The sequence below is a fragment of the Megalobrama amblycephala genome, linkage group LG2, assembly GCF_018812025.1.
Source record: "Megalobrama amblycephala isolate DHTTF-2021 linkage group LG2, ASM1881202v1, whole genome shotgun sequence".
Lineage (NCBI taxonomy): Eukaryota > Metazoa > Chordata > Actinopteri > Cypriniformes > Xenocyprididae > Megalobrama > Megalobrama amblycephala.
Genome location: NC_063045.1, coordinates 9,237,331 through 9,262,794, shown reverse-complemented (window position 1 = coordinate 9,262,794; position 25,464 = coordinate 9,237,331). Strand labels below are relative to the sequence as shown.

Below are 25,464 nucleotides of genomic sequence, written 5' to 3'. Positions count from 1 at the left end.
CTGTTTCTTATTTTACTGTCAATTTACTGTTTGTCTTCCCTGAAGCAATGTTAAACCAGTAAAAACATATTTGAAGTTGGCACAGAGGGGAAATCAATCTTGGTATCATGACACAGTCTTCTGTTCATGTTCTTATTCAATTAAAGTATCAAAATAATGGTAACTCTTTACAATAATGTTCATTAGTTAATATATTAACTACATTTAGTCATTTAGCAGACACTTTTCTCCAAAGCTAACATGAACTAACCATGAGCAATACATTTGTTACAGTATTTACTAATCTTCGTTAACGTTAGTTAATGAAAATACAGTTGTTCATTGTTTGTTCATGTTAGTTTACAGTGCATTAACTAATGTTAACAAGATTTTAATAATTTATTAGTAAATGTTGAAATAAACATCAACAAAGATTAATAAATTCTGTAGAAGTGCAGTTCATTATTAGTTCATGCTGCTAACTAATGTAGTTAACTAATGAACCTTATTGTAACGTATTACCAAAATAATAAATGATGTCTTATTGGCAGTCTCAGTCTGATTAGTGGATGATTCACTGGCAGGAGAGTGTCAAGGACGATTCTTCAACAACATTCATCTGTAAGAAAACACAGATTCACAGATGGTAAAAGAAATGAACAGGATTGATTTTTGAGTTACAGAAACAAAAAATACTAAAGACTTGGAATTATGTTGTTTTCATGACATTTGAGGACTTTATGGTGTTTAAAAAATAATAATAAATAAAATAAAAGTCTAGTCCCAGACTAAAATCCATGTTTGAGCTGTTTTAACTGAAATCAACTTGCACTGGCATATCTTAAAATATGTCACAGCCATTGTTTTTTCTCAAGATGCACACTAGTAATGTTTATAAAAGCTACTTAAATGTCCCAATTGAACTAAGGTCTAATCCTGGCTTAAGGCCATTCACACCAAGAACGGTAACTATTAAGATGACTATAACAATATTTTGCATCCACACCAACAAAGATAACAGTTTGTTTATTCTAAGCCTGCACGTGGCAGTTTCAAAGTTCTTGTTGTATTTACACGCCTTTAACCATCAGATGTCCTCAGCATGCTATGTTTCGAGTGAATAATTAGTATCGATCATGGTATCGATCTAATCTAACAGTGAATTTAGCGAACGTAGTCAATATAGTGGAATAAAAACAAAACCTAGTCTTTTTCACTGCAACTTCAAAGGAGGCAAGAAAATTTTGTCGAAAATAGCCTGGCATAATGATCTTAACATTAACACTTCTCACCATTTATTCAGAGGGTATGACTGATTGTTTTCCATATATCCATTTTCTTTAAGGTGTCCTCCTTGAAAACAGCATTTGACTTGTCAAACAGTGGTGCATTTTTTTCTGGACCTCAGCGATAAACTACTCGCAATGTCGTCTGCCACTTTAAATCTGCGCACCCTTAAAATCAAATGGATTTTGATTGGCTGTAAGCGTTTTATCATTCAACAACTGGGAAAAAATAATAGTTCTGAAAGTGATCCCAATGATATTGTTTCTATATCATAATCGTTATAGTTGTGGTGAATAACTCTGCTATTCTCAGAATGATTTTTAGAACTATATCTTTAGTGTTAGAGTTATTGTCTTTGGTGTGAACAGGCCTTTAATCTAAGCCCTGTTGTTGAAACCAGGCCATAGAGTATTTAAGCGGTCTTATCACTAGCAAATTCAAGTAACCTAGGATAACATGTTAAACTATGCTAGAAACATGCTAGCATCATGTTAAACATGCAAGCAAAATGCTAAAACATATTGAAATCATGCTAGTCAAATGCTAAATCATGCTAGTCACATGCTAAATCACGTTAGCAAAATTCTTAAACATGATAGCAATGTGTATAATCATGCTAGTAATTTGTTCACAATGTGTTAAATCATACTAGAAACGTTTGTTAGAAACATGCTAGCAACATGTTATATCATGTTATAAACGTTAACTACATACTAAAACATGCTAGCAAAATGCTAAAACATGTTCACAACATTTTATTGATTTGTCTGAAAAGCCTGAACTTTGAAGGTTTTTCCTCAGATATTTTAAACTTTTAAGTTTCGTCAAGCCAACATCAAAGTATGTCATTGAACTTTATCTGTCTAGTTAATTAAACAATATTATAAAATGTATTTATACCACTGTTCTTTATAAAGTAATACAGAGAGCAGCTGAAGAGTCAGATGTAATTAATGTCTCTACACCAGTGGTGTCCAAGTTCTGTCCTGGAGGGCCACTGTCCTGCAGAGTTTAGATCCAACTTGCCTCAGCACACCTGCTTGGAGGTTTCTAGCCTATAGCAAAGAGTATAGAACCCAAGAGGCGACACTCTGATAATTTTTGGGTAATAGCCACTAGATGGCGCTCCAGTAGCGTGGCCGCCATTATGGGGTGAAAATACTAACTGGACCACAGAATCCTTCACATCTTACACACCCAAAATTGCCAAATTTCACTGCCAAATCAGAAGCGCAATAGAACAGTTTTTTAAATTAAGTCACCAGTAAATTGTATGGCTTCTACAGTAAATGTTGTATTGTCTTATGTTTTATTTTAGCAGCTGTGGAATCCAACCATTCAACCATCTGAGGTAACGTAGTTAGCCTACTTTATTGAGTATTTTGCATTTACTTAACACATTTATTAATAGTAAATTAATAATTAATACATTTAAGATCATCATGTTTGCAGCGAACAATATAGATCAGACCTAGTGGAGTAATAGTAATAGTATCACTCCACTAGGTCTGAATTGAAATATATATATATATATATTGTGCAGTTTAATAGATCACGCTACAAACATAATAATCTTATAATTCATGATGCATTGCGTTATCGCATTGCATTATCGCATTGCATTGCGTTATCGCAATTCCCACTTTTGGACACTTTTGCTTTAACGGAATTCCCAATTTTCTGATGCATGTCCTTAATTTAATTTCATATGTTGGTAATAATTCAGTGTTTATAATGCTAATACTAGATCTTTTAAAGAATTTGAACCCAAACTGACTTGGTTTCTAGAGAGCAAAGTGGAAGACTGTAAAATCTGTAAAATAAACTGTTAAAAGGATTTGATGATCACTAGTGATAGTATTTTATTCTGTGTTGTCATCATTCAAGTTTGATTTCAGCTTTAATGCACTTTTTTTAACAAAGCAGCTGATATTGTCATAGAAACTAGTGGACTGACACTCGCTTTCACCACAAAATGGCGGAAACCCAGGGCTGCTACTGGGCGCCGGTGTTGCAATGGAAAGTTCTATTGAGTGTCGCTTCTTGTTAGTGTATATTCTTTGTCTATAGTAAGACCTTGATTAGTTGGTTCAGGTGTGTTTAATTAGGGCTGGAGCCAAACTCTGCAGGACAGTGGCCCTCCAGGAGCAGGATTGGAGACCCCTGCTCTACACAATGATTTCTGAATCAAACCACATACGGTCACAGATCTGAATCGTTTTTTTTTGCAGACAGCAGATTCAGTTCAGTTTCTCACCTGATCAATGCACTGCATCCTGATCTCTGTTTAAACAATAACAAACTCAGTTAAACATTACTTTTGCTTAATTAGAATATAAAAAAACAAAGATTACTCTCACACAATAAATCTCATTCTTGATCTTATTAAACCACTTGTATGTAATACTCACCATTTTGTCCTGCCTGACGCTTGCGACGGTAAATTACAGCAGCAGCAGCAACGAGCAGCAGAACAACAAGAACAGCAGCAGCACATATTCCTGCTACAGCAGCTGCAGACACACAGACTGATTCTAACTCCTTCATTGAATTTCTCTTCGTTTCATCTTGTTCAGCAGAAGAAACACCTGAAACACAAACCAACAGGTTGAGTGAAGGTCTTTTGCTGGAAAACAAGAAACAAACTCCGCAACATTAGAGAACTGTATAGATATAAAAGTGATTTTCATGCTCTTTCTTGACTTTCAGTCTGAAATGCAACATTTTTTCACATGTTGTGCTTAAAGGAACACTTCACTTTTTTTAAAATAGTCTCATTTTCCAACTCCACTGGAGTTAAACAGTTGGTTTTTTGTGTTTTCGAATCCATTCAGCCGATCTCTGGGTCTGGCAGTAGCACTTTTAGCATAGCTTAATATCATTGCGCCTGCTGCATTCATGGTACGGCAGCAAAGTTCCTTGATTATTACGCCGGAATGAGAGTATATTTCCTAGTCATATCGGCCTAGAAAATGCAACTTTTCATTTTCCGTCAGTCTTAGTACACGATGTAACTACAAAAGAGTCAAGTTTAAAATAGGAAAAATATTGATACTCTTTGGTCATTTTTGAGCGAGATGCTAACGGTCTCATCAGATTCAATGAACTATGCTAAGCTATGCTAAAAGTGGTACTGCCAGACACAGAGATCGGCTGAATGGATTCGAAAACAGTAAAACTCAACTGTTTCTAGAGGAGTTGGAAAATGAGCCTGTTTTCAAAAAAAGTGGAATGTTCATTTAAGAATATTACAAATCTTCTGCACTTTGGATTCCTAGTGAGAAACAAGGAGTATGAAATAACAGATGCATTTAAACAGATGATAATAGAAGGTGATCAGAGATGAGAAACTATCTTCACAAATTCCACTTTAACAACAAACATTTTTGATGAAATGATCTAGTGTGAGTTACACAGGTAAAGAGAAAACACCTCTGAATGTCACTGCAAAAAAATCACTAAACGCATTAATAATGTGATTTAAATGTACAATACTTGCTTAACTTGCTCACCATAAACAGAAACACTGAAGGTCTTGAGACTGCTGCTGCTGCTGCTGAAGATCTCAAGATGATAATCTCCAGAGTCTGTGCTTCTGGTGTTTGTGATGGTCAGAGATCCAGTCTGATGATCCAGCTTCAGTCTGTCTCTGAATCTCTCATCACTATATTTACACTGAACATCCGTACAGATGAAACTGAGATCTCTAGTGATTTGAGCTACACGGATGTCATAAAAATACCATCTAATCTCTTCTTGTTGGTTTGTTTCAACATTAGTGTTTAGAGTGACTGAATCTCTGTCCATCACTGTAACCTTCTCGGTATCAACACCAACAAAACCTGAAGAAATGATCACAATTATAAGCCAAACAAAATTATACAATAGGAAAGTTCTTTTTTGAGTAGAGAAATATGTGCAAGACAAACAGTTCTCACTTCACATAGAGGATCAGACACCTACGAGATCAAAGATGAATATATTTTCTTAGTTTCATCACTAAATTATACTCACCATTGACATTAACAATGAAGCTCTTTATGATGCTGAATCTGATGGTGCTTATCAGTAGTTTATATTCTCCTGAGTCTCCAGTTCTGGTGTTTGTGATGGTCAGAGATCCAGTCATATGATTCAGCTTCAGTCTGTCTCTGAATCTCTCATCAGCATATAAACACTGAGCATCAGTACAGATAAAACTGAGATCTCCATTGATTTCAGCAATGCGAACGTCATTAAAAACCCATTTCATCAAATAATTTGGGTGTTTTACTACACCAGGATGTAAAGTGACAGATTCTCCCTTCATCACTGACTTTCCCTTCACTTCATCTCGTTCAGAATCAGAAACATCTAAAACAAAAACCAACAGCTGCTGGAGGAACTTTTTGCTCAAAACAACAAACTACAACATGAAAGCACTATTAGTACATGGGCCAAGCCAGAATTTGGTACCACCTAAGGTGGCAAAATCTCTTTGGTACCAGTTTGTTTGTAGAGTCCATATAAGTACTTTGACCAATTCAAATCAGAAGATTTACTAATCTCTTGGGACAATCATTATTTTTGCCATTATCATCCTACATTATCTGCACAGCAGGTTTGTATTAAGTCTACTGTAAGAGGTAGCCATACATGCTATGATTTTTTTCAGGATATTCAGGGCTACCCAGATCTGCCATAATTTGACATGATATTTGTTGTATATGTATATTACCCTTCATATTACATTTTGCCTGCAAAAACACGTCATTCCTGAGGCAGTCTATAGAGGGTATGCATCGACTTCACTTTCCCGCCGAAACGCACTCCCTTAGTAAAACAAATGATTACACTAAAGGTTTGGCTCGAAAGTGTCTCTTACAACTTGTCAAATAAACCTAATCCATGGATATTGACATGCAGCCAGGAATCGTGTTTTTTTGACATTTATGTGTGTCTGATTTTGATGCCGGGGAAATACATAAAGCACATTTGCCTGTGAATATTTTATATAACTACAATATAGGTTATATCGTCATAATATTGTCCAGCCCTAAAACTTTTATCGTTTTTGTCAGTGTTTATTTAAAAACACCCAATTATGCAGAATATGAGATGGTAAATATTTAACTGATGAGTTGTCAACACAATATATAACAATACAATATACAGGTGCTGGTCATATAATTAGAATATCATCAAAAAGTTAATTTATTTCACTAATTCCATTCAAAAAGTGAAACTTGTATATTATATTCATTCATTACACACAGACTGATATATTTCAAATGTTTATTTCTTTTAATTTTGATGATTATAACTGACAACTAAGGAAAATCCCAAATTCAGTATCTCAGAAAATTAGAATATTACTTAAGACCAATACAAAGAAAGGATTTTTAGAAATCTTGGCCAACTGAAAAGTATGAACATGAAAAGTATGAGGATATAGAGGAATTATGCAGCAACATGGAATCATTTGTCTGCAGGATGCATGCACCATCGTCTAGTGTATTTATCATTGTGATGTCAATGATCTATGTTACCTGCTGCTATTCAAAAGGAGTGAAGTGGAATCCTGCCTACTTCCCACTTGCAGGGACTGCTTTAACCTGCATATACAGCGTGCCAATTACCAGGCAGCTGTCTGGAGGCACTGTCTGGAAAGACAGCCAGACATACCCCAAACCAAAAGGACATGGATGGACAACTGATGACAAAGGTATGCTTATAATAAATACAATAATTACATTTTCTAATAACTAATAATAAAATAGTATAAACATGTATAGGCAATTTCTAAGCATTTGGACACCTCACTGAAATGGATGAGAAATATCTTATTTGTACAGGTATGATGATGTTAGACCGGATGCGGGGACCCCCAGCACCAGTGGCTGTTCTGGAGCTTATGGCCTGCAAGTGTTCACGGACCTGCAAGCTTCCAGACTGTCCCTGTCTTGCCAACAAATTAAAGTGCACAGAAATGTGCAAGCTACAAACCTGCAGCAATCAGAGAGAAGAGGAAGAGGATACTGATGTCATGAAACTAGTTGAATATGATGATGATGATGATGATGATGATGAATAAATGTTATGTTGGAGGAGTCATAATAATCAGCAGGCAGAATGAGCAATAGCTTAGCATTTCTTTACTATATCGTTCTTCCCTTATCTCCTTCTTACGTCGAAACATGTAAAACACCACAGTGCCACCTAGTGGATATTAATAATATAGCAATGCAAACTATGCAAAGGAAAGAGAACACAACATCTTCCCCTTTTCAGAAAGAAAACAGTTCTCCATATCCCTACATATGTAAAACATAGTCCTTGGTCCAGACAGGTTTTTGTCTAACTCTAACAGACCTATTCACTGGACTTGTCTTTCCATGTTGTACCTCAGCAGGAGTAACATTTCCACTCGATTCTGGCAGTTCAGCAAGACGTAAGGCATTCCATACCTTACCATCATCAAGCAGGTAGGAATCTTCACCTTTCTTCTGTACAACAGCTTTTGGTAGTGTGAACTTCCGATCACCTTTCTTTACCATCCAAGGTTTCTTAACTCGAACTAGATCACCAGGTTGAAATCTTGAAGGCTTTGCATTTCTTCTGGAATCCGTGTAGTATTTAACTTTGTCTTGTTTCCTTTTCACCTGTTCTCGTATCATGTTTCTGTCAGTTTCTTTTACAGGAAAGTCCATGACTTGTAACTTGGTTCTCATACGTCGACCATGGAGTAACTCAGATGGTGTAACCCTGTGGTAGCATGAGGAGTACTTCGATAGTCCATCAAGAATGTTTGAGTGAAAGTCTTCCAAGGCTCTCCTTCAATTGAAGCAGTTTGTAGACAGTCTTTGAGGACTCTGTTGAACCTCTCGACTTCTCCATTCGCACGTGGGTAATAGACAGCAGATCTGAAATGACTGATGTCACTCTCTCTCAGAAACTCAGAAAACTCAGAAGAGATAAACTGAGGTCCATTGTCTGAGACCAACTCTTTTGGATTACCTTCCCAAGCAAAAACAGTAGTCAAGAACTGTTTAACAGTACATGTGTCAACCCTGGACACGAAAGCGACTTCCGGCCATTTGCTGAAGTAATCCACGAGCGTTATTGTGTATCTGCAGTCTGATGGTGCCGTTTCAAATGGTCCAACAATATCAATGCAGACCTTTTCCCATGCAGCAGAAGGTAATGCAACAGGGTTGAGAGGAGCATCATGTGTAACTGCAGACTTGTCATTTTGTTTGCACGTACGACAGTTGCGTATCAGAATTTCAGTCTGACTGTCCATCTTAGGCCACCAGTAAAATTGTCTAAGTCTTTGCTTTGTACGGACTATACCTTGATGCGATTCATGTGCCAGTTCTATGAGTTTCCTCTGTAATGATTCTGGTACCAAGAGACGGTATGTTCCCCTGACAATACATCCATCCACGACAGCAAGCTCATGTCGGACAGGAAAGTATCCCTGTAAATCCACATCAACATCCTTTTTGTGTTTCGGCCAACGTGTCTGTTGGTATGTATGCAGTTTTGCAAACACTGGGCAGCTGTTGCACGCAGACTGGAAATCTTCCTTGGAGATTGCACTGGAAGCAAATGAAATCATAGCAACAGACTCAATGGTTTCTGCAAAATCATGTTCAGTGTTAGCAAGAGGCAGTCTTGATAGGCAATCAGCAACACTGTTCAATGAACCGGGTCTGTATTGAACATTGTAGTCAAACTCCATTAAGCGTGCAGACCATCTGGCAACACGTAAACCAGCTCGACTATTTCCTTTACTTGTGAGAAGAGTAGTAAGAGCTTGATGGTCAGTGCGTAGTAGGAATTTTCTTCCCCACAACCACGTACGCCACTTCTCTGCAGCCCAGACACATGACAGTGCTTCCTTCTCGACAATGGAGTATTTTCGTTCAGCATCAGACAAGGAGCGTGAAGCAAAAGCAATGGTTCTTTCTGTTCCTGTGTCGTCCAGCTGAGTCAAGACAGCGCCAACACCATAGTCTGAGGCGTCACAAGAGAGTATTGTGCTGTGGTTGGGGTTGAATAATGAAAGAGCAGGACTATCCACTATTGCCTGTTTGACTCGATCAAAACCTTCTTGTGCTTCATTAGTCCAGTGGAATTCACAGTCTTTACGAAGTAAGGCTCTCATTGGCTCAACCAGAGACTTGGGTAAAGTTGGTTTTATATTCGCACATTCTGACTTCTGATAAATTCAGACTTTCCAATAAATGTGCAATAAATTAATGTTTGCGAATTTTAAGCAGCGACATGATATTGACAACCAACGATTGTCAACTTACAACATTTTTCACAGTCGATCAAAATAAGCAAGTATTGTTTTAATGGCATATTTACTTGTGAATGTCCACTGAATGTCCAATGTAGTGTGATTAACAAGGCTATTGAATACGGATGTCCGAATGTGCGAATATAAAACCAACTTTACCCAAGTCAACCAGAGTGGCATAGGCAGGCACGAACTTACTGTACCAGGCACTAAGACCCAGAAATGACCGTAGTGTAGCTGCATCAGTAGGAGGGGGTGCATTTGTAATTGCAGTAGTATGAGCATCATCCGGGTGCAAGCCATCAGCTGCGAGTCTGTATCCGAGGAAGCTAAGTGTCGTCAAGTTAAACTTACACTTGTCTGCATTCAGTTTCAGACCAGCTTCACTAATCCTGTGCAGAACAGCTTTGAGGTTTGCATTGTGAATGGCTTTGGATGCACCATGGACGATCACATCATCCAAGTAACACTGTACACCATCAAGGTCTTTTAATATCATGGTCATCATCCGTTGAAAAGCAGATGGCGCCGAACACAGTCCATAGGGTACTCTACAGAATTGATATAGGCCTTCATGGGTAATGAAAGCAGTAAGCCCTCTGCTCTCCTCATGTAATTGTACTTGGTAGTATGCATTTTTAAGGTCAAGAGAAGAAAACATCACTGATCCATGCAGCTCAGACAGTATGTCTTCGATCAGTGGTAGAGGATGACTATCTTGTACCACAGCCTTGTTAGGTTCCCTTAAGTCGACACACATACGAATTGTGTTGTTCTTCCTTTTTGTGACTACGATAGGAGAAACCCACTCAGATGAATCAATCTTCTCAATTATGCCATTCTCCTCTAGCATCTTGAGTTCATCTGACACTGCTGCTCGCACTGATAGAGGTAAGTGACGGAGTTTTTGTTGTACAGGCTTAACTCCAGAGCGGATCTTCACTTTGTGTATGAAATTTTTAGCGCATCCAAATCCCGCAACAGTTGGTATGGGAACAGGACTATCAGTAGAAGCAAGTGAAGTGCTGGATGGTTGAAGCATTGCACAGTTAGTAGCAGGTTCAATCAAGCAACCACCCTTAATCTCAATGTCCAGTGCTCTACATAAGTCACGTCCAATGAGAGGAGTTCCTGATTTGACTATGTTAAACTCACCAGCAACCGTTTTTCCATAGTATGTCACATTCAGTCTCAGGTAACCACACACTGGTATGTTCTCCTTTGAGTAGGTTAGAAGCTGCATTTTCGGTGGTGACAGGACGCATGAACTGAAGTGTTCTTTGAAGATGTGCTGCGGTAGGATTGATGCACCAGACCCTGTATCAACCATCATCCTAATGGTACAGGTCTGTGTAGGAGATGTGGGCGTAGCTATGGTAAAAGTACCCACTGGAGCTCCATCATCTATATGGCAGTCATTCACACAGAGTACTGTCACTTCAGGTAAGCATACTTCATTAACTGACTTTGATGCTGTCTTGCACACCTTCGAGAAATGTCCGATTTTTCCCACATGTTCTACATTTGCAGTCTTTAGCAGGGCAGGATTTATCATTTGCAAGGTGGTTAGCAGAACCACAGCGGTAACACTGCTGCTGTCCCCTCACACGCTTGTCATCCTTCGACTTAATCCTCGTTTTATTTTTGTGCATTCGCGTCTTTTCTTGCTTCTGAATCGCTGCTACTTGTTTTGATTCCCCTTCAGCAATGACTTTAGCATCTGCTACTGCCGATTCAATTTGTCTTGCAATAGATATAGTCTTTTCAAGGGTTAAATCTGGCTCTAGTAACAGTCTTTCGCGAATTCTGGGCATGCATGTTTTTTCTACAATCTGATCACGGATCATTTCATGCTCAATATTGCCAAAAGCGCATGTTTTCACTAGTTCACGAAGCGCTGCAACGTAATGATCAGTGGACTCACCCACGGCTTGAGCACTTCGGTAAAGTTGGTTTTATATTCGCACATTCGGACTTCTGATAAATTCAAACTTTCCAATAAATGTGCAATAAATTAATGTTTGCGAATTTTAAGCAGCGACATGATATTGACAACCAACGATTGTCAACTTACAACATTTTTCAGTCAATCAAAATAGGCAAGTATTGTTTTAATGGCATATTTACTTGTGAATGTCCACTGAATGTCCAATGTAGTGTGATTAACAAGGCTATTGAATACGGATGTCCGAATGTGCGAATATAAAACCAACTTTACCCAAGTGGCTTGAGCGCGTTGTCTGAAGCGATATCTCTCAGAAACAACATTCAGCTTAGGAGAAAAGAACTGTTTCAGTGCTTGTAAAGATCCGTCGTATGTATCAGCGGTGAGAGGCAATGTATTGTAGATTCGTTGGCCTTCTGTTCCTAAACAGTGTATCAGCAAAGCTCTCTTTCTCTCAGCAGAAAATTCTTCTCCACCGATTGCAAGCAAGTAGTTCTGAAATAACTTTTCCCATGCATCAAAGGACAGTTTCGGTTCACCTGGGCATTCCAGGAATGCTACTGGAGGTTGCAAAGAGAGCAGTGCCATCTTAACATCCTCGTCGCCACTTGTTATGTTGGAGGAGTCATAATAATCAGCAGGCAGAACACGAGCAATAGCTTAGCATTTCTTTACTATATCGTTCTTCCCTTATCTCCTTCTTACATCGGAACATGTAAAACACCACAGTGCCACCTAGTGGATATTAATAATATAGCAATGCAAACTATGCAAAGGAAAGAGAACACAACAATAAACAGAAACAGTTTGCAATGACCAAATAAGTTCATGAACAAGGTAGAATTATTTTGTTTTTCTTGGATGTTCTTTGGATGATTTTTTCATTCTTTGGCTCAACAGTTAGTGTCATTGAAGGCTGATTTCTGTGACAAAGCTACCACTAACAAAAGGTTATCATGTTGTAATATCATATAGAAAAAAATCATACTAGAATTTGCCACCGTGGGTGGTGCCAATCAGTGAAAATTGAGGCCTAGGCCCATGGACTATATGGATGAAAATGATTGCACAATCCCTATATTTCTTAAACCTGTTTGGCACACCAATGCTACACATTTTCAGCTCTTTCTAATCAAGCACACCTGAATCAACTCATCATTAATAGAGACTGAAATGGATGGATCATATAATGACTCACCATAAACAGAAATATGGAAGAGTTGAGAAAGACTGTCACTGCTGCTGCTGATCTGTAGTTTATACAGTCCAGAGTCTGTTGTTTTGATGTTTGTGATGGTCAGAGATCCAGTCTGATGATCCAGCTTCAGTCTGTCTCTTAATCTCTCAGTGCCTTCATTACACTGAACATCTGTACAAGTGTTATTGGGATCTCCAGTGATTTCAGTGATGGGAGCATCATTAAAATACCATCTAATCTCTTCTTGTTGGATTGTTTCTTGATCAGTGTATAAAGTGACTGAATCTCCCTCTATCACTGACACATCTGAACCAACACCGAAAAAACCTGAAAAAGAAATGAACAGTTATTTACAAGCCATACACATAACAGTGTAGTCATTTCTAAAACTGTGGTTAAACTATGATTTTACAATTTTACAATGGAATAACTACAAGAACCATGTTTTTTGGTTTTATTCGTAGTAAAAACCATGGTTAATTTTCGTAAGGGAATGCACCATGCGGTTTGATATGCAGATTTTGTTTGGCTATTAATCCACTGTGCGCTGTCGTAGACATGCAAATAATATCCCATGTCATTCTTCATGATTTGTGAATTCTGCATATCAAACCTGCAAACTATCTTTCTGAGGTGCAAAAAAAAAAATGTTGCGATAGAAACGGTCGCCTTTGAGTTAATAGGGGAGAGCGGGGCACAACCTAACGCTTTTTGACTTTCTCAGTTTGTGTAAATTTACTTAGGATTCAGGGAATTTCTTTTGTTCCAAATGTAAGGGTTGGTTCACCCAAAAATTAAAATTCTGTCATTAATTACTCACCCGTTCCACACCCAGAAGACCTTTGTTAATCTTTGGAACATAAATTAAGATATTTTAGTTGAAATCCGATGGCTCCATGAGGCCTGCATAGGGAGCAATGACATTTCCTCTCTCAAGATCCATAAAGGTATCTAAATCAATATTAAATCAATATTTTAAAGCGACGAGAATATTTTTGGTGCGCCAAAAAAGACTTATTCAGTGATGGCCGATTTTAAAACACTGCTTCAGGAAGCATCGGAGCATAATGAATCAGCGTATCGAACCATGATTCGGCCCGCGTGTCAAACCGGCAAACTTGGGGCAAACTGCTGAAATCACGTAACTTTGGCTTTCTGAACAGCTGATTCAACACGCTGATTCATTATGCTCCTTTGAAATTGGCCATCACTATATAAGTCGTTTTTTTTTTTTTTTTGGTGCACCAAAAATATTCTTGTCGCTTTATAACATTAATATTGAACCACTGTACTCACATGAACTGATTTAAATATGGTTTTTAGTACATTAATGGATCTTGAAAGAGGAAATGTCATTGCTCCCTATGAAGGCCTCACTGAACCATCGGATTTTAACTAAAATATCTTAATTTGTGTTCCGAAGATTAATGAAGGTCTTATGGGTGTAAAACGACATGAGGGTGAGCAGGGCCGGGTCTGGGGGGGGCTAGGGGGGGCATTGCCCCCCAGAATTTCCTTGTGCCCCCCCAAAAATGTGCAGCCAACAATAAAAATGAATAAGCCTACATAAACATTAAAAACGTCTTATCTATTGAATAAGGATCGGCCACTTTAATCACAGAAAAAAAAAGTGAATATTATGCTTATAATGATATTTAATCTCACAAAAATGGACTTAAAATCCAAAAACATGCGAACTGGGAAGTAACGAACATTAATCAGAAAACACGTCGAAAACAAGTGTACACCTAATCTTCAAGCAAGTAGCCTAAAAAAAATATCACAATGAGGATCACATCTGCATCAGCCGAACATATTTTCTGCATGCTGAGATAGCTGTCAGCGAACATTTCCTCAGTAATTTCGTTAACAATGAATAATTTGAACATTATATCCAGGGGCGGCGCTAGGGGTGGGCTAAGGGGGCTGGAACCCCAAATGTTTTTCCAAAAGCCCTGAATCTTTCAGGTTTGAGGTTTCTGTGCTGCATGTTTTAAAGAGAAGTGTGCATCCGAAAATACAATGTAGACTGAGACTCTATATCACAACTAAAAAGATGTTTGAGCCCTCTTTCATGACCAGGTACAAGTCAATGCTGTTTCTTTGTTCCATTTGCACTCTGTACATGGGTTGAAGCTCTCAGTTTTGAGCTTCCAAAGTGCACCAGACTGATGCATTTAACCTTAAAATACACAAAAAATCTTACCGGGGGGGCATGCCCCCGGACCCCCCTAGATGATGGTATATAATGTACATTTTATGAACTTTAACCAAGAATACTACAAAAAACGCTCCTTTCATGTCAGTAAATTAAAATGTCATTGGACAAATATAGATTTCGGTTAAGCCCCGAATGTTTACAATGTCTGGCTCCGCCCCTTATTATGTCCATAAATAATTCACATGGCCTACATAGCCAGTACAAATTAGGCTATAGCCTATAATTTGTTAGCCACAAGACGATTCATGATGAATCAAAAAAACAAAAAGTTAGCTATGAATATTAGCCTAGAAAATGCTGCCCTACCAAAATTTGTGATTGCCCCCCCAGTCAAGCAAGCCTAGTACCGGGCCTGAGGGTGAGTAATAAATGACAGAATTTCCATTTTTGGGTGAACTAACCCTTTAATTTCACACGTCTGGTACAAATATGTGGCTTTGTTACAATAATACAGTGTATACTTTTTTATTTACCCCTAAAGAAGGTAAGTGTCCTATAGCTATACTTTCACTTCCTTCAATCCCTCTCTATTGCAGCTTATGATACTCTGAGCACTGCCTAAAACGTGTAGGGCTATTGTGAGCACTTTTTGTGTCTATTTGCCTCGTCATGACGACTCGCTTGTTGAATTCCTCACTTGTAAGTCACTTTGGATAAAAGCATCTGCCAAATGAATAAATGTAAATGTAAATGGGAAGTGAAATGTGACCCATAGGTGGGGCACATTGTAACATGATGGAGCATGTGGTAACATGACCATATGACAGCTAAAATCTTTATCTGACTTAATTAAAACTATATATACATGACAAATTAAAATATTTTGTCAATAAAAGACAATTATTTTTTCATATAAAATAGCATTTTTTTTTTTTAGAAATTGAAATTGAAATAATTTTGTAGTTTAAATCAGATGAAGAAACATGTTCAAACATTCAGAAAAACAGAGCTGAACAAAAACACTCCCCTTCCTCCACTCACAGCTCTCAGAACAAGAGATAAAGAGATGAGCCAATAGGCTACAAATGCTGAACATTTCCTGAAATAATATTTTCTGGATGTTCAGGTTCTTCCTCTCAACGAACCCTATCTGCGCAAAAGGAATTTAAACCAGGTTAGTGTCTTCTGATAGTTAGTGAAGCATTAAAGAACTACCCAAACTGCTAAACAAGAGATTGGAGATTAAAATAATATCACATTTGTCTAATTTTAAATAAAACAAAAAACATAGGTAAAAAGCAGCTTGAGAAATTTACTTTTGCTATTGTTAAATAAATATTTGTTAATCATGTCTTCCAAAGATTTTTGAATTTTGGCGCAATTTTTTCTCTATAGCTATATTGTCGATATGGCAACTAGTAAATACGCTAAGTTTCTTCATGCTAGCGTGTGTGAAAGTATTTAAACCATGTGTGTTACAACTAACCCCGCGTTAGTTTGTGCCCCGCGCTCCCCTATTAAGCAAGACCGCGCACCCGTTCTCTAACGTTGAGATGAAAATCGTAATGTACAATGTCTTACCATCCACTGCTGCACACAACAATAAGAGAAAAATAACTTCCAGCTTCATTTTCAGTGTTTTCAGAAAGATGACTGCAGACTGAAATTGAAAAAAAGTGCTTTGTTCCTTTGTTTCACTAATAAGTGAAAGTAAATATCTGGGAGGCTCAGTATGAACTAAATGGTTGTGGTGACGATGATGTAATGAAGTGTCGTCACGTTCTTTAACCTACACATTTACATTCATTAGCAGACACTTTTATCCAAAGCGACTTATAAATTAACAATACAACAAGCGATTCGTCATAAAGAGGCTATTAAAAACAAGAAGTGCTCATAATACAAAATTTCAGTCATCGTTTAGCTTATCTAAGCTTGTGCAAGGCTGTGTAAATGTCATTTTATATTGTTAGTAGGCTATTTTCTACCTTGTCTGCCCAGTAACATCACCGAGATTTTCACAATATATTTAATAAATGTTAGTGTCATGATGTCTTTGAAACTGTGTTGCTCTGTATTTAATTTAGTGGTTCACAATTAGCATCGAAAACTCAACTAAAAACGTTCAATCTATCAATCTATTCTAATCTTATCGCATGGAAATTTACTATCTTTCATTATTAAATATTGTTTTAATTTATTGAATAAGGATTGCATTGGATAGTGATGTACAGTATCACACTTAACATGAAAGAAGCATCATTGTTCTCTTGGATCCATAGCGGAAATGCCCTCTATGAAGTGATGTAAGTGTGAGTGTGATATTTAAATATGTTGCTGTTCTCACAGGAAGAGCTAAAGAACCAATATTAATAGACCTAAACATTATGAAACATAGGCTCAAAACTAAGACACACAACTGACCCAAGTGAATGAAATCTGTTTTTATGGCACTTAAATGAATGAAAGACTCTTTTGTTTTCCAAAAAAATACATGTTTTTGAGGGCTAGATAAAACAGAAACTGAACCATGCCAACTTAAAATATCTGAAGGAAACCACACCCGAAGCAACACAAAGTAGCGTCTCCCCACAGACTTTTGTTATAAGAACGTTCTCTATATATTCAGTGTTGGTTCTGGGAACATAAAAATGTCCAGTTTTTTATTTTAGAGAAACTTTTAAAAAAAAAAAAAGTATAATGTTCCTTAAACGTTCTTTCAACTTAATTTTGATTTTAAATTCAACATTCTAGGACTAGGAACATTGATTTGTAACATTTTAAGAACATAAAAATGTCCAGTTTCCTTAATTTACATTTTAATTGATTTGTTTTTCTGACGCTTTTATCCAAAGGAATACAACAGGCGAATCACCGTGAAGAGACAAACACTAGAAGTCCTCACAATACATTGCTTAGAGAGTAGCATAAGCTATAGGGAGGGAATAGAGGAAGTTTTTTTTTTTTTTTTTAAGATGAGGTTAGTCAGCCTTTCTTGGACTTGGGTAAAGTTGGTTTTATATTCGCACATTCGGACATCCGTATTCAATAGCCTTGTTAATCACACTACATTGGACATTCAGTGGACATTCACAAGTAAATATGCCATTAAAACAATACTTGCCTATTTTGATCGACTGTGAAAAATGTTGTAAGTTGACAATCGTTGGTTGTCAATATCATGTCGCTGCTTAAAATTCGCAAACATTAATTTATTGCACATTTATTGGAAAGTCGGAATTTATCAGCCGTCCGAATGTGCGAATATAAAACCAACTTTACCGAAGTCTTTCTTGGAGTGTGGGGTGTGACAAACGGGAGGAAATTTGGTCATTTTTGTGCCCATAATTTTGAGCGGTTCCACATATGGGATTTTTTTCTGTGCCACTGAGAGTAGGCCTACGGTCCCAAATATGGGATTTAGATGTTTTTTTGACGTCACATAACTGCCAGATTCAAACTGTGCCACCAAATAATAGGGGTAATACACAGGTTCTCTACTGGATCTAAATTGTATGGGCTCAATAAAAAAGACAACACAAGGACCACAATATTAATCAAATGCAAATATAACAATTTTATTTTTGTACAATCATAATATTAAAGCCCAGGGTGATGGCAGATTAAGGCAATCATGACTGGTACAATTCAACTGACCATGTATTGGCAATTAATGATATTCAGCAAAATTAAAGATTAGTTCACTTTCAAATTAAAATTTCCTGATAATTTACTCACCCCCATGTCATCCAAGATGTTCATGTCTTTCTTTCTTCAGTCAAAAAGAAATTAAGGTTTTTGATGAAAACATTCCAGGATTTTTCTGCATGTAGTGAACTTCAATGGTCTCCAAATGGTTGAAGGTCATAATTACAGTTCAAAGTGTTTTACGTGATCCCAGACGAGATATAAGGGTCTTATCTAGAGAAACCATTGCTCATTTTCTTAAAAAATTAAAATTTTATACATTTTAACCATAAATGTTCATCTTGAACTTAGCTCTCTTCTTCTTCTCTATTTGGATTCCAGCAGTGTAGACAATGCTAAGTGTATTACTGCCCTCCTCTGGTCAAAGTTTGAACTAAATTGTCATATACAATATGCTAGTGCAAGTATATAACAATTTAGTTCAAACTTTGACCTGTTGAGGGCAGTAATACACTTAGCAGTGTCTAACAGTGACGCTGATGACGTGTTATGTAGTGCGCCCGAGCTTCGTTTACAGTCTGAGGGAGACGCACGCTGTATTCAAGCTATTCTACATTGTTTGTATTTTGGTATTGCTATATTTTTTAAAATGGTGCGTAGGTGTGCATGTCGCGGATGTCCTAATCGCGTCACAGTCCGGAGCAGAAGGGGGCGGTAATGCACCAATAAGCTGGATGCCAACCGCCGTAGAAGAAGAAGAAGCAGCGTCACTGTGAATATACACAGACCTGTAAGAGAAGACAATGCTGAATAAAGTCGTATTTTTTGTTATTTTTGGACCAAAATGTATTTTAGATGCTTCAAAAACTTCTAACTAATCCACTGATGTCACATGGACTACTTTGATGATGTTTTTATTACCTTTCTGGACATGGACAGTGCACCGTACCTACACTTTCAATGGAGGGACAGAAAGCTCTCAGACTAAATCTAAAATATCTTAAACTGTGTTCTGAAGATGAACGGAGGTCTTACGGGTTTGGAACGACATGAGGGTGAGTCATTAATGACATAATTTTCATTTTTGGGTGAACTAACCCTTTAATGCACAGATCCAATCTTTTGACCATATCTGATTTTTGGCCAATGTGTTTACATTCACTTTAGACGCGACTGGTATCCGATATCTGTGTTTACATTACTTCCTGCCCCAAAATGATTGGCATTGATAGTTTTACATATGCACACAGTAGATCCTCGGGTTTTGAATGGCCGTTCTATCAAAATTATTTATATATTTCATGTCGGGTGGTCATGATTACCTGTCAGAATGGATAGATGAGGTTAACAGCTGTCAGTGTCATGGATGTATTGCAGCGCGAATTAACGAATATAGATAGACTGGAAAATAAAGGTAATTTGCGTTTGATATTTTATCTACAGTTACAAGTTTTAGAATTCCATTTTTTAATGAATTCGAGCGAGCTAGGGAGAGAGAGCGCGCGCGAGTAACTGGTTACTCTATTTTTCTCACAGATCACTTACTGACATGGATTTTGGGAGAAACTGATGAATTCACGTGCTGCTGTAAAAAATCCGACTTACAGGACTCTGAACAGCTGTGCAAAACAAACATGGCGGCGCGCATCTCGTGTAATAGATCAAGATCAAGATCATTTATAAAGGTTTTTAAACGACAAAACACACTCACTTACACATATTTGAGAATCGGAATATCAGACAGTTGATGGCAAGTTTGTGAATACTTTGAATAAAAGAAACGAAATCAAAGCGTGACACGAATGACGCGTCGCCATGGAAACAATAAGGGGAAATGTTCTAAAATAATGGTCGCGTTAAAAAACAAAACTCAGCTAGAATATTTTAATTTATACTCACTTGTCAATAGAGTGCCCCAGGGATGACGCATTTTTGTAGGCAAAACCCGGAAGCGAGTTAGCATTTTAGGACTTCCGGTTCCAACGTCGTAAAGTCTATAGTTGCATCCCAAATGACGCACTATACACTATGCACTTATACACTATGTACTTGTGCACTATGCACTCATCCATGTAGTGCGTGAATTGTTTAAGGTTATTTTGTCATTTAACAACGGAGTCCGATCCTCCCTTCCCCTCCGCTACGTAATTAAAGCTGCGACAGTTGAGTGCACGAAGTGTCCAACATTCCACACTTCGTTTTTTCCGTTAATTTAGTGCATCATCCGGGTATTTAAAGTGCACTTTTTCTTTTTGGAATTTTCAGTGTGAACGCACTACTGCACTATTTGTACTTAAAAACGTCATAGAATAGTGCACAAGTACGCGAATTGGGACGCAACTTATGGGTTTTTTGAATGGGTTTTTGCTAAATCGCCTGAAATAAGGTCTGTGGTTAACAAAGCCTCTAAATACTTTCACGTTTTGATCTATGACATAAAACACACCAGTTATAACCCACTTGTGATTTTTTAAACTTTTACTGTGTCTTAAAATCGGCGGTTGCTAACAAATTGCTAAAAGGGACTACTTCCTTTGGTGGGGACTTTAGACGTCATCATTAAAAACGGGACATTTGGACAGCATTTCTCATGAAAAAGTGGATAAGTATTCATAACAGCACAGATCATAATCAGCGAGCATGTTTTTAAATAACGTTGTTTTTTAAATACAGTTTGAGGAAGCTTGGTGGAAACGACGTTGATCCGCGACCATGGTGTGCTGTAGTCCGTTTGTTAGCCTTTTATATCTGACGACTTTATTTAGGCTTCAAAATCTATAAATGTTGTGTTAACTTGTAAAGATTTTCTTGATAGACAAAACATGTAAGTGTCATAACCCTTTGTTAAACACAGAGCTTATTTTCTGCGATTTTCCAAAAGTCTATGGGAAAAATGCATAGGCTTTCAACCGAGGGAACCCGTGCGCCGCTAACTTCCGGGTTGGCCTACAAAAACGCGTCATCCCTGAGCTTGGAAAACTACGTCACTGCGCATTGCATTCTGGGTAGTCGCCGCCATGTGTTAGGTCACGCTCAGGAGCGTACAATGACAACAAATACAAATCACCAGATGAGAAAACGACTGTATTTACGTTAATTTTTTTTGAGAGTTGCTTGCACTTGCTTAGAATAAATGGACTAATATTTGAATCTCTTGTGTTCATTCGATCGCCCAGTCGTGTGGCCAGGACACGACACGCATAGAAATCACACTGCCGCCTCCTATCGGACCACAAACAGGACCAAAGTGATTTCTCTATTGCAGTTTTTAATAACTAAATGGCACCGATATATCTGCCAGATAAAATTATAAACACAATATAGATTGATCTCAGCCAGCATATCATTATATAGCCCTGATTTCTTCATGCATTAAGGGATAACATAAGAGCATGACCCTCTGTAATGCAGCTCTGAAATGAATATTGTGGAGTCGCTACACCAAGTAAGTTTTACTGGACCTAAATAGAATAAATACATAATTTCTTACCGAGACAAGCTGAACAATGAATCAGAGGTGTTGCTTTATGAACACGGAGAGTGATCGCAACGAGCTATACACAAATCCGCCGCGAACTCTATGGGCGCCGCCATCTTGCCTGCCGCCATTACTGCGTGCCTGCGAAGTGTGACGGTGTGACACTTGCCGGTGCCCTCTAATGACATTTCAATTAAAGCGCATCCTGCTCATTAAAGAAAATGTCTGGTGAAAGGGAACATGGGTAGATGATGTCAGGCAGTGGCCAAAACTTACAGATAAAGGTAATTTATTGACAACATAAGTAATAATGTAAAAATGTAATGTAATGTAATTAAGAAGTGTATTAATTGATGACAACAATAAAACCGAACGCTGTCATTACTAGCTGTGTTGCTAATATGTTCACAAGCTTAAGTTTCAAATAATTATTAGGCCATCCTTAAAAATATTCTTGTTTGCCATAACCCGACCGACCCTGTCAATTTAGGACCGACCAAATTAATTATTTTTTTCCCCTTTTAGTCCGACCGACTTGACGATTGTAATTGCGTTAAGACCCACGGATTTTTTTTACTCTTCAAACAGCTAATACAAATGCAATAAAATGTGAGACACACGCAATTGACGCTTTTCACACGCTCTCACGCCACACATCCATTTTCTCACGCACAGAAAAATCGCGAAGTAAAGAGGACACAGAGACCGACAGACTAGACAGAGCAGGTTACTTATGATAGAAAAAAAATCTCAGCTCTCAGATTCTGTCAATTTTATTACGAAATTCAAACAATAAATACCGTTTTGGTGCTTGTAAATGTGACATGCTAGAAATACAGATTAAAAAATATTACAACATCAAACGACGTATAATGTTATGTTCTTGTAAACATGTTTTTCAAAATGGATTTATGTATTCACACTTACCTTCGTCTGAGGTAAATCTCAGAAATGACCAAACGCTGTCAGCTAGCAGCCCCTCACACAGAACCTGTTTTGGCTGATATGTGTACTGTATTACATCTTTATTATATTTTTACTTATAGCATTAAATAAAGTTGTTATTATAATAAAAAATGCATTATATTTAAATTGTTATTTTTAAATAATACTGCCAGCTGATAGGGCTCTCTGTATGTTTACAGCATTAAGTTAGGTTGTAAGTTGTAGTTGTTTTTTTCTTGAGAAAAATTAATGCCTACCTTGTGTAGCCTAGCTAATATTTATCCAAATGAGTCAATATTAAATCAAATCACAATAATAATTAAATGATAATAATTGAATAAAAATAATAAAAAAGTGTAGCTTACCAGAAATTGTAGCCTACCGTGTAAACATTGTAACATGTCACTAAACCTAATAAAATTCAGCTTAGTTACTAAAATGTTTTGACAATCACAATACACTTAATGTGATGCAATAAATTTTTTTTTTTTTTTTTACATTTTTTACGACCTACCGACCATTTTTTATTTTTTGGGCTGTTACGGCAAACCAAAATATTTTTAAGGAGCCTTAGTCACGACCAGTTGTAGCAATAAAATACATGTTCTTACAGGTATTGAAGATTATTTTATTAATCATCTGGCATGCGATGAGCCACCTCGGTTATGTGTTTCATCCACTTTTGACGCACATCTTGGTCCTCCGCTCGACCAGGAACTCTGTGCAATCCGTATGGCCGTAAACATGGGCAGTCAATGTGCAACAAAGCTTCGTGGATTACACAAACGGTTTTATTCCAGGCCTGTAGTTTTGTGCTGTTGTTAAAACAACCAACCACACAACACGCTCTGCCCGGCATCACTGGACAGCATACGTACTAAAAAAACTATATAGCTAACATCGGCTACAGCCTACGGGACCAACACGCTACTTCTGCTACTTCCTTAGCAGCAAGGCACGCAGTAATGGCGGCGCTGCTTTACTTCCGTGTTTCGCCGGATTTGTCTATATCTAGGGTGACCACCATCAAACAAACCAAATGTGGGACGATTACTAAGTTTGTGTGGGACAATGTGGGACATGTTTCCAACACTAAAACATAACCTGAAGCTGTTATATAATGTCTAACTTAATAACAACATTTGTATTCTGCCTTTCAACTGATAAAAATACTTTGTTCTTTAGTCCGTTCCAGAAAACACCATTACATCACAATGTAACATAACATGTCTTTATTTTACATGTCATTTAAATTCAACATCACTGACCCTAAAGGCAGCAGGCATCATGCAGATAACTATTTTTGAATTAGGTGACCAGATTTCTGAAATGAAAACTGGGGACAAGTCCTTTTAGGTGAACAAAAATCTCATTTGTTATTATCTATTTAAAAAACAGGGACAATACATTTTTTAATGTTTTTGTTTTTAATTGTTGTGAGTTCCTTATAGGCTATTATTATTACATAAATAATTATGATTTAGTTTTATTATTAGGATTTTTGCTCTGGTTTAAATACAACCAAAAAACTTTTACACGATTAATAGTAACCACTGTAAAAGCAGTTCTAAACAATACTGTTATAGCCTAACATTCGTGTGACTTTACAAAAACATATTACATTTCAAAAATAAAACATAAATAGGCATATAAGAAGATAAATATTTAACAAATATGATTTAACATTATTGAATTTAATAATTTAATTTTCACATGCTGTTTTTAGCTACTGTACAGAAATTAGGCTACAACTGTACACCTATTATTTTGCATTTTATACTTATTTTAAGCACAAAGTATGTGTACTATTTTATTTTTATTTTTTATTTATTCATATCTGAGTGTACCTTCACCACGTAGTTAAGACGTGTGTGTGGAAATTGCTGCGTTATGACTGCGAAACTTTTGTGGACGTTTAAAATTGTGCAAAACAATCTCACACCCTGTTGAGGTCCTGTTATAAAACATACAAACAGTTTGAATAGTTAGTATGTTACTAACCTTGAAACTGATAACGATGTTTATTTTGATATTTGACGATAATGGCGCTTTGCTTTGCTCTGGTCCAGATCCAGATTACGTTCCTCATGAAGTAGCGGCGCGCGCGCGTGACCAAGTGTAGCTGCATAGCCCCCTCTGTTGGAGAACATGATTACTACACAATTGCATGCTCGTCGGAGGTCGGAACAGACTGATGAAAATGCGGGACATTTTCTCAATAGACCATTTCAACTGCGGGACAAGGAGTTAAAATGCTGTGCGGTACAACGCAAAGCGGGACGGGTGGTCACCAAGTAAGTTTTACTGGACCTAAATAGAATAAATACATAATTTCTTACCGAGACAAGCTGAACAATGAATCAGAGGTGTTGCTTTATGAACACGGAGAGTGATCGCAACGAGCTTTATATCACAACAGTTCTAAACGTGTTTTCGTACATTATTAATGGCGTGAGCACTTACATATTCAAGTGGATCAGAAGTTATTAATCTGTAATAAATACAAATGACAAAGCCACATTTTGTTCAAGTTTAT

At 37.3% G+C, this 25,464-nt stretch overlaps 1 protein-coding gene across 5 annotated transcripts; it reads right to left on the bottom strand.

Annotated features, from left to right (window-relative positions):
* Nucleotides 1–398: 398 nt before the first annotated feature.
* On the bottom strand, nucleotides 399–25,020 carry LOC125263474. 5 transcript variants are annotated; one of them, XM_048182466.1, is made up of 8 exons: nucleotides 24,930–25,013; nucleotides 16,439–16,517; nucleotides 12,697–13,023; nucleotides 5,281–5,619; nucleotides 4,779–5,108; nucleotides 3,678–3,854; nucleotides 3,524–3,549; nucleotides 399–598 (listed from the first exon to the last, which is right to left on the bottom strand). In XM_048182466.1, the coding sequence occupies exons 2-8, from the start codon at nucleotides 16,485–16,487 to the stop codon at nucleotides 554–556; spliced, it is 1,293 nt and encodes a 430-aa protein (XP_048038423.1). In that variant the 5' UTR covers nucleotides 16,488–16,517; nucleotides 24,930–25,013; the 3' UTR covers nucleotides 399–553. The 5 variants fall into 5 exon arrangements, with proteins under 5 accessions (XP_048038423.1, XP_048038420.1, XP_048038421.1 ...); XM_048182463.1 differs by lacking the exon at nucleotides 16,439–16,517 and having other exon boundaries at nucleotides 24,930–25,020; XM_048182464.1 differs by lacking the exon at nucleotides 16,439–16,517 and having other exon boundaries at nucleotides 3,678–3,833; nucleotides 24,930–25,020.
* Between the last annotated feature and the right edge of the window lie 444 nt (nucleotides 25,021–25,464).